This window comes from Erpetoichthys calabaricus, chromosome 15 (assembly GCF_900747795.2).
Source record: "Erpetoichthys calabaricus chromosome 15, fErpCal1.3, whole genome shotgun sequence".
In the NCBI taxonomy this organism is placed as follows: Eukaryota; Metazoa; Chordata; class Cladistia; order Polypteriformes; family Polypteridae; genus Erpetoichthys; species Erpetoichthys calabaricus.
Window position 1 is genome coordinate 31181270 of NC_041408.2, and position 14567 is coordinate 31195836.

Sequence of the window (14567 nt, forward strand, 5' to 3'; positions counted from 1 at the left end):
AGTAGTGTAGATTAGATATACAGTATAGATATACAGTAGTCACGCTGGTGGGTAGTAGTTTTGGTCCTAAGGGAACACCTCCTACTTTTCATAAAATCTTGGTTCTTCTTAGTCATGATAGAATAGATTTCATTAAAATCTGAGCAGGAGTGAGGGAATGTTTTAAATTATTTCCAGTAACATAATGTCCATGTTGATTTCATCTGAGCTTTGTGCTATGATTCGGAGTCTTGATACTCTTTCCACACAAAGGACACAAGAAATTCTTATGTTGAGCAATATGAGGACATCTTTGAAAGTGATATTTCACAAGTATCAGAATGAGCTGGTCATGTCCCAGGTGCACAACAGTATCACATGGCAGTGTCTTTTAAGGAGCTACAGATCTTGAAATCTGTCTAACGTCCTTGATCAATGCACCATGATTTTTGTCCAACAGAAAATAGGCTGGTGAGCAAAAACAACTCAGTGCTGTGTTTGTTCTGTAACTGTTTTTTCACTTTTATTTTAATGCCCAAATGTACATAAATCACAACAAGAATGCAAGCTGATATCCTGTATAAAGATGCCACAATGCAAGGCGTAAAGAGGTGTGCACTAGTATGTAGTTTTTCTAGTCAATATGGAAGTGTGATACAACTCATAGGAAGTGTTTTATTTTAGACTTGTAGACTCTCTTCTTACTTTAGCTCACTCCAAAAGCCTATCTCTGAGCATCGTCAAAGAGAGGGGTGCATTTTAGACCTATGGAGCGAGTCCAGTGAATAGGATTAAAGGGGTTATAAACTGATACAGAAGCAAATCATCATAGCTGTTACCAATAAAGTTGTCTGCTTGCTTCTGTGTTTTGTAAGTATGTTCTGCGGTGGATTGTGTGGCACAACAAAATGCAGGTTGTCTTCAGAGTATTGATGATGCATCACAGTGAACATACAGCAATACACCCTGACACTCCTCAGAAACAAACTCATATCAGTAGACATCATTCAGGCCTACCAGATTCATGTGTCCTCTCCACACTTGGAGGCATGGCTCTGTCATTTAGACATGAAATCATATATGTACAGATCTATTACATTATCTGGCACCTTTATAGGTGAGCTGGCTGTAAAATGAAACAAGCAGGCAGTATGTAAATCAAAATCTGGGAAAGAGAAGAGGAAATGTCTTTGTATTTCAAGGGTTCTTTAGATCAAGTAAATATCTGCTTTTGGTGTTTTGTTATTTAAGTGTTTTCTTGCACAAATTTAATCTAATACTATGGATAAACAGTTTTTCTTTACAAATTACTTGCCATCCCTAGTTACCTAGCTTCCCTCTTTATGTTTTGATTGGCTTTCTCTTTAGAATTATTGAACATTGGTAGTTTTTTTTCCCCCTCATTTATGTCCCCTTTGTCTGTCAAATGTATAAGCTTATCAATAACTCTGCCTCTAAACTTTCTCACATGGCCCAGTTCAACAAGATCAGTGGAAATTTTTGTCTAGTATCAGTTGATTGGACATGGTATACATTGAACAATTTTTACCTAATGTTGCATTATTTTAAAGGATTATTTCTACCCTTTGGTGTGGATGGTCTAGGATGGCGGGGGGAGGGGGGGTCTGTTTGAATAGCTTAGGTTTGAAGTGATTTAAATTTGAGAAATGTACAGTATATTTTGTATAAAAATCAGGTTTCATATTATTAAGTATTCCAGATGTTTTATATAAAAAAAGAGAAATGTAGCTTTTAGTTTGAGCAGAGCATTTTTCTCCCCCACAAATACACATCACTGAGCCTTTCAGCAACTCTTTAAAACATTGAAGGAAGGATGATTCCTTATCTGGGGTATAGTATTACTGTATAGCCTTAAGAAGCTTGTATGTATGTATTTTTATTTTATTTTTATTTTTTTTAATTTTTTTTATTTATTCCCCCCTTTTTTGGTTTTTACTCCCCCCCCCCCACTTTGTTCTAGTCCTCCGTGACTGTGCAATGAAAGTGTATTGTTTACTGCAGTGCTATTTGCAGTAAGTTATAAATAGTACATACTAAATTGGGATTAGTTGCTCAAGAGAAAAATGTGAATGACATTTTGTGAAGGGCAAGGTTATGACCGACCAGTTTCCAAGAGTGATGCCTTTCCATTTGAACAGATGTATTACTGTTAGCTGGCTAAATTCGAAACACTATATTGTTATCCTGTCTCAGGCTCTGCATATTGCTATGCTTCTGCACAACCCTAGCAAGAAGAAATTGGACTAGGCAGTGGGAATTTCTTTTGAAGACTAAAGACCCTTTCTGGTGCTCCAGTTACAAACTAACAACTTACTTTGTAGGCTGGTTAAAAAAAAAAAAATGAATTAAAAAAAATCTGCTTCCTGTTGGAAAACTTTAGTTGGACTCCCGATACTGTGATCTTTCATGTCATTTCAGTCTCCTCCATCGTAATTTTTTTTAGCAGATTCTCTTGTAAAGATATTCCAAATCAGTCCTCATTTTTTGAACAGTTTATATAATATAATTTTACCTTCATTTTGTAAACCTCATGTTGGTGTCATGAGTGGTTTTTGAAGTGTGACAGTTTTTATTTTTCTGACATATTTTGGGAGTTTCAGAGTTAACACAGCTGTCTTCCAAATTAATTGTTGTTATATTTAGATTGTGACACCAGTGCACAGATATCTATGTTCTCTGTTAATCTCCAGTGTTCTGTTTTCCCCTTTTTGCTGTTGTCACAGAATCAGCTATCTGGCTCACCACATTTTGTCTTCAACAATAATTCTGGGCGCAGTCGGTCTGCAGTGCAGCAACATGTCACCAGCTCCATTCTGATCACAGTAAAAGTTGTTTTTATAGTAACTTCATAGACAACATATGCCACAGAGATGACCTGCCCCATGAGAACAAATCTTGGCTGCTTGAAATGCAGCTACACATGGTGGACATTAGATGTTGGCTCTGAGATTTGCATACTTTTATCTGATAATGGGTTCCTTATTCTCACAAAGACTGTATTGCACACTAGTGTAATTCTGATATATTTTTTTACATCTTTGAATCATTCATGAAAGAAAAATACTAGCAGCCAAATAAACATTCCTGATGCCATAGTGACATCTTAATATCCTCAATTATCATGACAAAAGTCACACTTGATGTTGCAGTTGACTGGGGGGGTTACTGAGCATATGCCATTGGTGACCTATTTTACAAGGTGAATTTAGTATGCTGTCTTTTGTTCAACAAGTTGACAAGTGAAAATTCATATTGTCTTTGTCTGGTCATCCAGTCCATTGCCCAAATATTTTTTCTTCTTGGCTTTCAGCATGTAGTGATCCAGTGATGCACAGATGCACACCGTCGATGGGACAGTGATTTATTTATTTTTTTGGTAGGGATTCCAGGAACACACCCAGCCCTGGCCCGACCCGCACTCACTCACGGACAGAGACACGAATCCACAAAATCAAATGAATGAATGAATAATATATTAAATGGACATTAAATATAAATATCAAAAAATCGGTTAGTCCTCTCCTTCTCCTTTGGTGATAACAAATGCAACACACAACAATAAACACCTAACACAAAACACCCACGACAGTGTCCATGAATCAGTACAAATGCAGCAGTAAAGGAAGAAGTGGTATGGAGTGAAAGATGACGATCCTGGGAACATCTTTCTGTAAGTAACGTAATAAACAGTCACATCCTGATGTGGAGAGGGGTGAGATTTTGGGAGCGCTCCCTCTAAAGATGCACGATGACCAATCCACCACTATTCACCCAACAGGCAGGTACATATGGGTTCACGATCTAGTGTATAAACGATATTCCACAGGGGTTATGTTTGATGAGATAAACAAGTAAACAAACACAGACAACCCTTTTCTTGCTGTTTCACCGGCTCCTTTTCAAGATTCCCGCTGGCCCCTCTTGTCCCCAGCAGCCCCTGCTCCTGTTTCAGATGTCCAATGAGGACAATACCCTCGGGCAGCTGGGAAGTGGAGTCCATTAAGTTGTAACACTGCTACACGTGTGAAATAGGGGACACCATAATACTGCTTTTTTCTCTACATGCCATCTTCCAAACACTGACTTGATCATCACAAGACAAGAGTTAACACACAGTTTAAGTGCACACAATTTCTTTTTGCCACTTTGTTTCTACCTATCTTTGGTTGTAGGTCTGTTTCTTTACTTTTTCTCACCCATCTTTAAAATCCTTTATCTTTGTGCAGCAGACTGGAAGCAAGGAAAATAGCACAGGTCTGCTTGGCAGCTACATCACTATTTTAGATTATAAACAATTTAGGATTACAGCATTAATTACAGAAATCAAAGATCGTAACTACATTTTGAGTTGGGCCTGTAATCTCTTGTGTATTTGACATTATGTGATCAGACTGCAAAGATTTCATCCCTTTAGTTCACACAAGCACACGATTGAACATAAACAAGGAACATGGAGGGAACTTAAAATTTTCCTGTCATCATGTGGCCACAGTACACTTTGGCCTTGAAATTGAGAATAACATAACAGTAGTGTTTTGCATTGTATGTGATTTCAGGTTTTATGGAGAAAATATCATCTCTGTGCTTTGTGAACATTACATATTCATTCCTTCTTGAGGGGAAAGCGATATAAAATGCAAAAAGCTTTACAGTTGCTGCATAAAATGCAACTTGCGTACATTTCTTAATTATCTTGCAGTTGTGATTAGACTGGGTAAACACTTCTTAAATACATTGTTAATATATGAATTACATGTGTAGTTCTGTGGCGAGTCCAAATTTGGAATTAGAGAATGTCACACTTTTAGATGAGAGGCCATGTAAATGTATATAAACAGTCTATTTACTAAGCATCTTATAAAATTAGTTTATGCTGCAGAGGAGAAAGCTACCATGTTGTTGCCTGGACATAGTTAGATTAATGTGCATTCAGAAGTGGATTTAATTCACATTTTTCAAGTGAACAGGTGTGTAAAGTGTTTCATATTTCCTCGCAGTGCTGTACTAAGATTGGTGTACATAATTTGAAACTGTTTTTGTTACTGTATTGGAAAATAACTGTGGAACGTATTGACAGCACTGTATAATGACAAAAGATGTGGATGCAGTTTTTCCTCATAGAAAATTTTGTTTGCTTATTGTTCTTGCTGACTCATTGCTCACCTGTACAAAATTTGAGAAGAACTATGTGATAGGAGAAATCTAACACACCTCTTGAAATGACAGAAGTCATGTGGTGGAGAGTTCAGTTCAGCTCTAGCATGGAGCCACATTTGAGCATCCATTCAGCTCTCTTTATATGCCCTCTGAGATTTTGGAACGTTTGTTGTGGCCATATCCCACTTTTCACTTTGGCAAAGTGTCACACACGTCACATTGGGAGCATCTACAAGGCTCTAGTAAGGTAAGCCATCCATCCCCAGCATGAGAAGAAAATGGCCACCAATATCTCCTTCTTTTCACCCTGCAGACCGAAGAATGAGCCCCGATACAAATTGTGATGACACTTTAGCTTTTGCCCAAAGATCCTGCCTCTTCCACTCCGGGTTCTATTTAAAGAATGATGTCACCGGAAGTTGGCATCCCCAGTGGTTAGCATTTAAAATAATAAGTTTGAATGTAAACTTCAAGTTCCCCTTCAGCCATTATGAAAAACTATTGTATACCTACTCAGACTTGTGGCTTGTTTTCTTTAAACTGATGATATCCAGTTACAAAACAATAGCATGCAACTCAGTAGAATAAATGGACTATGAAACAAACCCCAATTAATTGTTTGAGCAGAGTTCCATCTGGGGATTACCCAGATGCATCCAGAACAGTCGAGGGGTTTAATTTCTTCAATGTGCCCAGGCTTTTCCCTGTGCTGTCTTTCAGCAGGTAATGTCTTATTGCGTTTTCATTTGTGGAGTTGGTTCAGTACAACATTTGTAAATGTCTGCAATAATTCATTGGTCTTCCTTATATCCACATTTACACTCTTTTGACGAGCAAGAACCTGAGAAACTCAAACTCTTTCAATTGGGACAGCTGCTTACCACTTACCTGTATGAAATAAGCCACAGTTTTTAGGTGAGGACCTTGACCTCCGGTTTTTGAGGTTCTAAATCTCATCCCAGCCACATTACATTTGGCTGTGAACCATTTCAGTACACAAGAAGGCAGCATCATCTGTAAACAAAACAGATGCAACTCTTAGTTGCTAAATAGGATACACACCAAAATCATGGCTCACTTTGATGTCCTCTCCATAAAGAGAGGAAACAAGATGCACATTTGTCAGTCTAAGGGCTTGTTTATGCTTCTCGCTCAGAACGTGTACGCGCATGCATCATGGCTGCCACGCGTTCCCAGAGTTCATTGGACACCTCCTCTGAGCAGGTCCTCAGAAATTAACGCGACGCATGCGCAAGTTGCAGTACCAGCAAAAATTCTGGGGGTGCAGTGTCATAAAAGTTGGAAAGTGATGTCAGTCTCTGTTTACTATCTACATGTGACAGAAAGCTGCTATGCGGATCTTTAGTAGGTTCGATGTACGCGCTTCGATGTTTGATGAATGGTTCGATGTGGTGAAACAAAATGCCGACATTTATATTCAAGCGTTGCATATTCCTGATCGTAATGACACGATAACGTTTTAAAAGTGTCACATACCATCTTTTGTGCTGTCTTTTTTTTTTTCCTGGGGCTTCCCCTTGACCTGACAGCAGCGGGAAACAGCAATAGATCACCACACAGAACACATTAAATGTATGATATTCCAACTCTCTGCACATTTAGAATCCTTAGATTTATACTTGATATCACTTTCATGATGAAATACATTAAAGTGTGTATGTTACTTTTTACAGATAAATCGTTAAAATTTTGTTTAAATAATGAACACTGTTAATAATTACACACATAGGGATGGCACGGTGGCAGAGTGGTAGCACTGCTGTCTTGCAGGGAGTAACGTCGCTGATATTCCCTGCCTGGAGTTTTTACATGTTTTCCTGCTGGGTTTCCACAGAGTGCTCCAGTTTTCTTCCAAAGATATGCAGATTTGGTGACACTAAAATGACGCCAGTGTATGTGTGTTCTTGTATTTACCTTGAAATGAGCTGATGCCTCGTCCAGGGATTGTTTCTGCCTCGTGCCCGATGCTAGCTGAAATGGGCACATCCCTGGATTGATGGAATTAATCATTAAACATCCTTTTCAGAGATATTGCGGTAAGATGTCATCGGAATTTAATGGGTGTTCCAGGCAATTCACAACACAGCGAAGCAGAGCCTGTTCTCACCGTGATATCTCACACTGCCACCTGGTGGATTCCTCCTGATTTACATAAAGTACGCATGCAAGTATAAACAGTAAAACGCTTGCGTAACAGGAGCATCCCCTGGAGCATGTGTCGCATGAAGTATAAACCCGGCCTAACACTCTCACTCAGTGGTCTCAATTTAATACTAAATATGCAAGCACGCTTCATAAATACGGGGACTTGTAGGAACTTCTCGAAGATGCCATGGGGCATATAGCCATAAGGTTTTCCAAATACATAAAGCCCATGTGGACAGTATTGGCAAATTCTGATGACTCCTCAACACCTGTGCAAGAGCAGCTCTTTAGTCCACTGTTGCACAGAAGGTCTGAATCTGAATTGATCTTCCTGGACCTGATTTAACTTGTCGGATGCAGTTTTTGTTGGCAGTGTGCATCAGAATTGGAATTCTGGAGAACCCAAACACAAATGTACATGCACTGGACTTTTTCACTCACACATGGATGGTAATGGAAGACCAAAATTGACATCTTTCATAATACTCTAGTGGTATTTTTGCTGTTTTGAATATTAACAAAAGCCTTCATATTATAATAGTTTTGTCTTAAGTATGAAGTATAACATTAATCATAATGCTATTTGGCAGATATGTTTATATTTCTGAACATTACCAAAGAAAATGAAGCCTGCTAGAAATAGTCAAAACTCTTCCAGCATGGCACAAAAAAAGACAGACAAGTCAGACATTTGGGTCAGGTTTTTAATAGTTTTAGATTGACAATGGAAAAAATCTATAATATGTTAGGTGTAATAAGTACAGCAGACTTTTTGAGACATAAATTGGGTATCTTTGGATTGCTGCAACATGTTTGTTTAATGCTCCCCAGCAAACCAAAGTATGTTTAAGAAAGAATCAAGATGTGCTCCCTACTAACATATTAAAAAGTTGTTGAACTTGTAAGACAAGATGTTACTCTCTGATTTTGTACCAAATAAATGCTTTGTGCAGCTTGCTCAATAATGTTGTCAATTTTGTTTTTATTAAAATAAAAATCAACTGCTAGCAGATTTTAAATTACTTTTACTAAATTTGTGGGATTGGATTAATTCTGTGAGAAAACAGTATAGCAGGTAGGAGCAGTTAGTGTCTGTGGTCAGGAATATAGAGTCCAAATGGACCCAAGAGAAAACATTCGTAGTGGAGGCAACTGTGGTCAAATGATTGTTGATGTCTAACATAATGGCAACAGTGGGATGTGTTGTAGGACACCAGTGGTAAGTGAAGCTATCAAATTGATGAAAGGGCCCTTCAGTGTTAGCAGGAGGAACTCTAGATTTGACTGAAAGGTACCAAAAGCCAGATGGGTGCCACCTGCTAAAGTGACCGAAGCAAAGCCGAGTGTGAGTGGATGGGTGGTTTGTTGAGGCCATGGAGAATGATATTCAGATAGCCTTGAAGGAGGACTGGCAAACTATTCAATGACTCACTTTGAAGTTATCTTTACTTCACTAACAATAATGTGGTATGCATTCCTTATGATCTTAAACCAAATGAGTGGATTACTGTAATTATAATTATTGTTACTATTATTATTATTATTATAATAACATATGTGACAATATAGCAGCGTTTTTGCTGCTGACTCACAGTACTAGAGTTTTGGATTTAGTGCTTAGCTAGGCCACTATCTGTATGAAGTTTGCACATTCTACTTGTGTTGTCTGAAATTTCTCTTGGTATTTCAGGGCCCCCCACCACACATCAATGCAACATTTAAAAAATCAACTAACAATTCAGAAATGGACAGTGAGAGTGTCCTCTCTGATGCAGTGGTATCGTGTTCAGTGTTTGTTGCGGTTTACCTGATGTGGCTAAGAAAGGCTTCTCCTTTTCAGTCTGTAATTTAAGTAAGAACTCAAGACAATAGTTGTATGGATTGTGAATAGAACATTTATGATTTTACAAAGCTATCATAAAACATTATGACAGGAAGAGTTAATACAAGGCCTTCAGTATATAAAGAATAAGAGAGAGAGAAAAATAATAAACTTTGTAGAAGAAAAACGTAACACTAGACCGCCCAAAACTGAATATGTGTACCACCTTGTGAATGTAATTCTCTGAACCTATAAAATAGTGATAATTATATGTAGTTCTTTTTGGAATAGCAAGAAGGCTGACTTGGCAGTTGTACAGTGATCCCTCGCTATATCGCGCTTCGCCTTTCGCGGCTTCACTCCATCGCGTATTTTATATGTAAGCATATTTAAATATATATCGCGGATTTTTTGCTGGTTCGCGGATTTCTGCGGACAATGGGTCTTTTAATTTCTGGTACATGCTTCCTCAGTTGGTTTGCCCAGTTGATTTCATACAAGGGACGCTATTGGCAGATGGCTGAGAAGCTAGATTGCTTACTCTTCTCTCTCGCGCTGACTTTCTCTGATCATGACGTATGGGGATTGAGCAGGGGTGCTGTTCGCACACCTAGACGATACGGACGCTCATCTTTTGTGCAGCTGCTTCCTGAAACGACATGCTGCACGGTGCTTCGCATACTTAAAAGCTCGAAGGGCACGTATTGATTTTTGACTGAAAAACAAACTCTCTCTCTCTCTCCCCCTGCTCCTGACGGAGGGGGTGTGAGCTGCCGCCTTCAACAGCTTTGTGCCGCGGTGCTTCGCATACTTACAAGCCAAACAGCCCTATTGATTTGTTTGCTCCTTTAAAGAGGAAGATATGTTTGCATTCTTTTAATTGTGAGACAGAACTGTCATCTCTGTCTTGTCATGGAGCACAGTTTAAACTTTTGAAAAAGAGACAAATGTTTGTTTGCAGTGTTTGAATAACGTTCCTGTCTCTCTACAACCTCATGTGTTTCTGCGCAAATCTGTGACCCAAGCATGACAATATAAAAATAACCATATAAACATATGGTTTCTACTTCGCGGATTTTCTTATTTCGCGGGTGGCTCTGGAACGCAACCCCCGCGATGGAGGAGGGATTACTGTAATGTTAATTATCAAAAAATATATATATGTTTGCTTTCAAAAGATTAATAGACAAATAGCAGAGTCCTGGAAAAGTAATGCAAGTTTGTTAGTGATGTTACTTGCAGGCTGAATTAAACACATGCATTTTGTTTTTGGTACATGTCCATATTACAGATATCACGTTCACTAAAAAAGTAATAAAATTGTAGTAGAAATGCTTACGTTGATATGTTTGGTTTTTGGATTTTATTGTTTTGAAAACAGTCCTGACATAAAGCTTATTTCAAGTGCCAGTAAGGCACCATCTGACATGAACCATCTTTGTTAGGCAGGTTGAACTGCAATGCCAGGGTGTATAGGTGAGCAAAATATACTTTTAGGAGGAAGTCCTGTGAGGTTAGGAAAGAGAGCAGGTGGAAGGCCAGAGGATCTATAAAGGAAGATAAGTGAAATGAAACAATGCCTTGCTTATCTGTGACTTGGTCAGCTTTTGCAGCCATTATTTATCCTTTTACAACAGTAGCAGATATTCAAGTGTGTTTTTTCTCTCTTTGCTCATTACATTAAAAAAAAATCTCTTTTCAGATTCAGCCTTATGAAAAGATCAAATCCAGGGGTCTTCCAGATAATATCACATCAGTACTGAACAAGTTGGTTGTGGTGAAGCTCAATGGAGGTCTTGGCACCAGCATGGGATGTAAAGGCCCCAAGAGCCTTATCAGTGTCCGAAACGAGAACACTTTCCTGGACCTGACTGTACAACAGATTGAGGTAAGGCTTGCAGTACTGTTGTGTTTTAGTGCAATCAAATCCATATCAAACATGTTCACAAGAATTACATAAGAAAACATGCAGACTTTTTTTTTTTTTTTGGTCTTACTGGGTTTCAGTAACATTAAGAAATTTGACAAACGAGAGGAGACCAATTCAGTCCATCAAGCTTGTTTGTTTAGCTAAATAGCTAAGCCGTCCCGATATCTCATGCAGATACTTCTTAAAGGTGGTCAAGGTTTCTGCTTTGACTATATAGCTAGGTAGTTTGTTCCAGATTCCCACAACTCTTTGTGTAAAGAAGCCCTAAATGAACGAACCCCCCCATTTTTTTGAAATAATGCAGGTAATGCACCAAAATGAAGATTCTTGGTCGAAGTGAAAGTTCAGAATTTACTATGGCAAATGCTAATTTCTTTTTCTCTTTTTTATCCATATGTTTTAGTGCCAAAAATTGCAAAAAAAAGCCTAATGTAGCCGCCGGAGTGTAAGGCGAGTTCAAGCACGGATAAAACACGTGCCGAAAGAAATCGCTGAGTCCAAAAGTTAGTTTTAAAGATATTTAGTCAAAATTCAAAGCAAGTAATCCACACAAGAATAAAGAAAAAACTTGTTACACACGTAGAATAAAATGCAAAAAAAAGGACATGTATCTTCTCTAAACTTAGCTTTTCTTGTAAAACTTCAGTTGTTTCTATACTTAAAGATTCTTAACTTCTTCTTCTGTACGCTTTAAATGTGTGGCACAGCACTTTCAATTAATTGGTTTGTCTTGCATGTTTCTTAGCACACAAAACACGCACACAAGGTACGCAAAGCTCCAAAGGCACGAGAGGGATGGTTTAAAACCACGTGCCCTCTACACCTTACACATGGCAAGGCTGGTCACTAACAGAGAATAATGTTTAGTCAGAGCAGTTAGAAATAGCTAGAATATACCAATTCTATTCAACTGATGGGGTTATAGGAACCTCCCATAGATTATTCACTATCATTTAGTTAAACATTTAGGATTCTTATGTAACTAGGAAATTAAATCAATTTCAATTTTGAAGCAGAATTTTAAAACTGCAAGTTGATGAAAAATCATTTTATTGTTGAAATTGTATCTTTCAAAGAAAGAGAGAGAAAGGATAGGTTTCAAAGAGGATGTATTTTAAAAAGTGTGAACTGAAAATAGATAAATGAACACATAAATGAAAACAGTAAAAAAAATATTGTTTTATAAATAACTAGTGAAACATGCGGACCTCTGGTCATATGTATTTTCCTGTATTTGTTGTTCATTTTGTTTCTCGCACTTCATTTTCAGCAGATGCAGCTGCCCTTCTTCCTATTACGGTGTTCTTGTCCTTGGTGATTTGCATGACACTCACCAGATATCACCGGTGTTTTTCTTTTCCACCATGTCACTTTGCCTAAAGAACCCCACATGTGCTGGTTGGTTTACCAAGGTTGCCGCTACCACAGATTTTTTTCAATTACTAGAACATATCAGGTCCATAAAGCTTTTGACCAAGGTCAAGGTTCTAAGCTCAGTAGTTTGTGAGTAGTTGCATGATAGATGGACAGATCATAGCATTTTATATTGTGGCCACCAGACGGGGCTCCAGATACCCATCCCTGACACAGACATACACCCATGAAGCCTTGTGGGAATCCGAGGTATAACTCCAGGGGGCTTCCATCTAGTGCTCTGGGGGAGGCAGTGTCCTGTGCATGTCTGCTTCCCCGGTCCTTCCAATATATTGGCCTCCCAGCCCGGAAAGGGCCACAGCTATCCGTCATGAAAAATATAAATATAAATGAGGACTGTATGTCCTTCAACTAATGTAAAATTTCCATTTATGCTGACAAAAAAAAATCATCTTAAACCAGCATAAGAGAGTGATCTGCCAACAGGCTGACCAATTTACCTTAACGAGAAGGACTACTCAACCATGAGCTGGTCCATACATTGAAAGATCTTAACCCTGACCAGCAGTAAATTGTCTGTGTGCTTCCAAAGGTTTATGTCACATACACTTTTTTATTAAGCTCAACTTGTTTAAATAGCGTTGCTTTGCATCTTTGTTCTATTTGTTTGATCCCTTCATTTTCTCTCTTCTTTCATCCATTTGCTTTTGTAAAAGCACTGCAGTTTCTTGCATTATGCCACTACTGCTAGAGTTCCAAACCATTGGTTATAACCAAATCATTACAATCCTCTCAAGGTAGCGTCCGTGTCCCACCATACAAAGAATTGCAATATATCGCTCATTGGCTATAAAAAGTGTGCACTACTTGAAAGTGTCTCCAATAATCAGTACAGGACAGTTAACAAAAGTTGGAACATATTCAGAAATAAAAAGTTATTTATTCAGCCTAATACCAAAAGTGCCTTTTTTGATCTTTTTGCTAGCCATAAATTCTGTGCATCCAAAATGAATGCATATCAATAAATAGCTCATTAAGGTTGCACCCCCTATTAACATATTGTATGTTTGGAGATAATGCAGTTTTAACTTTAACTGTTCCTTTTCTGGGGTGCACAAGAGGGAAATCCCATTGCATAATACTTAGTTTCAAGCAGATTGTTTGTAAGCATGTGCGCAAATCTTTCCTATACAGTATTATTTTTTTTTTAAATGCCATTCGTTTGGCCAAATGCATAATTTTTTTTTACTAGCAGGGAGCCAGTATTTGCCAGTAAATATATACAATAACTGGCACTGAATTTAAACATACAACAGCCATTGCCTCTTACATTTCACCAGACTGTGATGCTGTTTGCCTTACATTTGAGTATGGAAGAGGTGTTGGCAAGGCCAACTTACCCTGAGGTCTGAGTGTGGATCCCAGTTCCCCAGTGAAGTGACAGAGACACTGTGCTGTAAAAATGGTGCCGTACTTGGGATAAGACATAAAATCTAGGCCCTGACTCTCTGTGGTCATTAAAGATCTCAACTTTCTTCGTAAAGATTAGGGTGTATCCCGATGTCCTGTCTAAATTGCCCACCATAGCCTAGTCATTCTGGCCCCCTATTCATCCCTTGTCTCTAATTGGCTATTTGTCTCTCACCCCTTTATCACCTAACAGCTAATGTTTGGTGAGTGTTCTGGTGCAAAAATGACTGTTGTCTCATCATCCAGGTGGATGCAGTACATTAGTGGTGGTTGAAGTGGCTCCACACTCACTATGTAAAGTGCTTGGCATAGTGAGAAAAGTGCTATATAAAGAATTATTTAATTAAATGATTATTAATTGGACATACAGACACCATGTTTGAATATAATAGTGTGTTTATCAAAAAACAAACAAACCACTGTTCTCTTTTCCCCTTGAGAACATGTTTGCCTTAAAAGAGCAATAGTTGGCAGAGTTCTTTTAAGTAAAGACTTTTTGTGTACTTTGTGATTTGTGGTGTATAGTCCAGAAATAATTTAACAGTTGCAGCATTCAGTTCACATTGCCAAAACAAATATGAGCCCAGCCACATAGTAGGTCTTTTTGATAAAGGAGTGCATTAATTCCATTTTAAAGGCCCTCATTTA

General features: G+C 38.3%; 1 protein-coding gene across 2 annotated transcripts in view; it reads left to right on the forward strand.

Moving 5' to 3' along the window:
- Positions 1–14567, forward strand: part of ugp2b (UDP-glucose pyrophosphorylase 2b) — a 62066-nt gene that overhangs the window by 34370 nt on the left and 13129 nt on the right. For both annotated transcript variants that reach the window (XM_028820793.2, XM_028820792.2), the window contains exon 4: positions 10848–11033. In XM_028820793.2, the coding sequence (XP_028676626.1) occupies positions 10848–11033 (186 nt within the window). The remainder of the gene's footprint in view (positions 1–10847; positions 11034–14567) is intronic.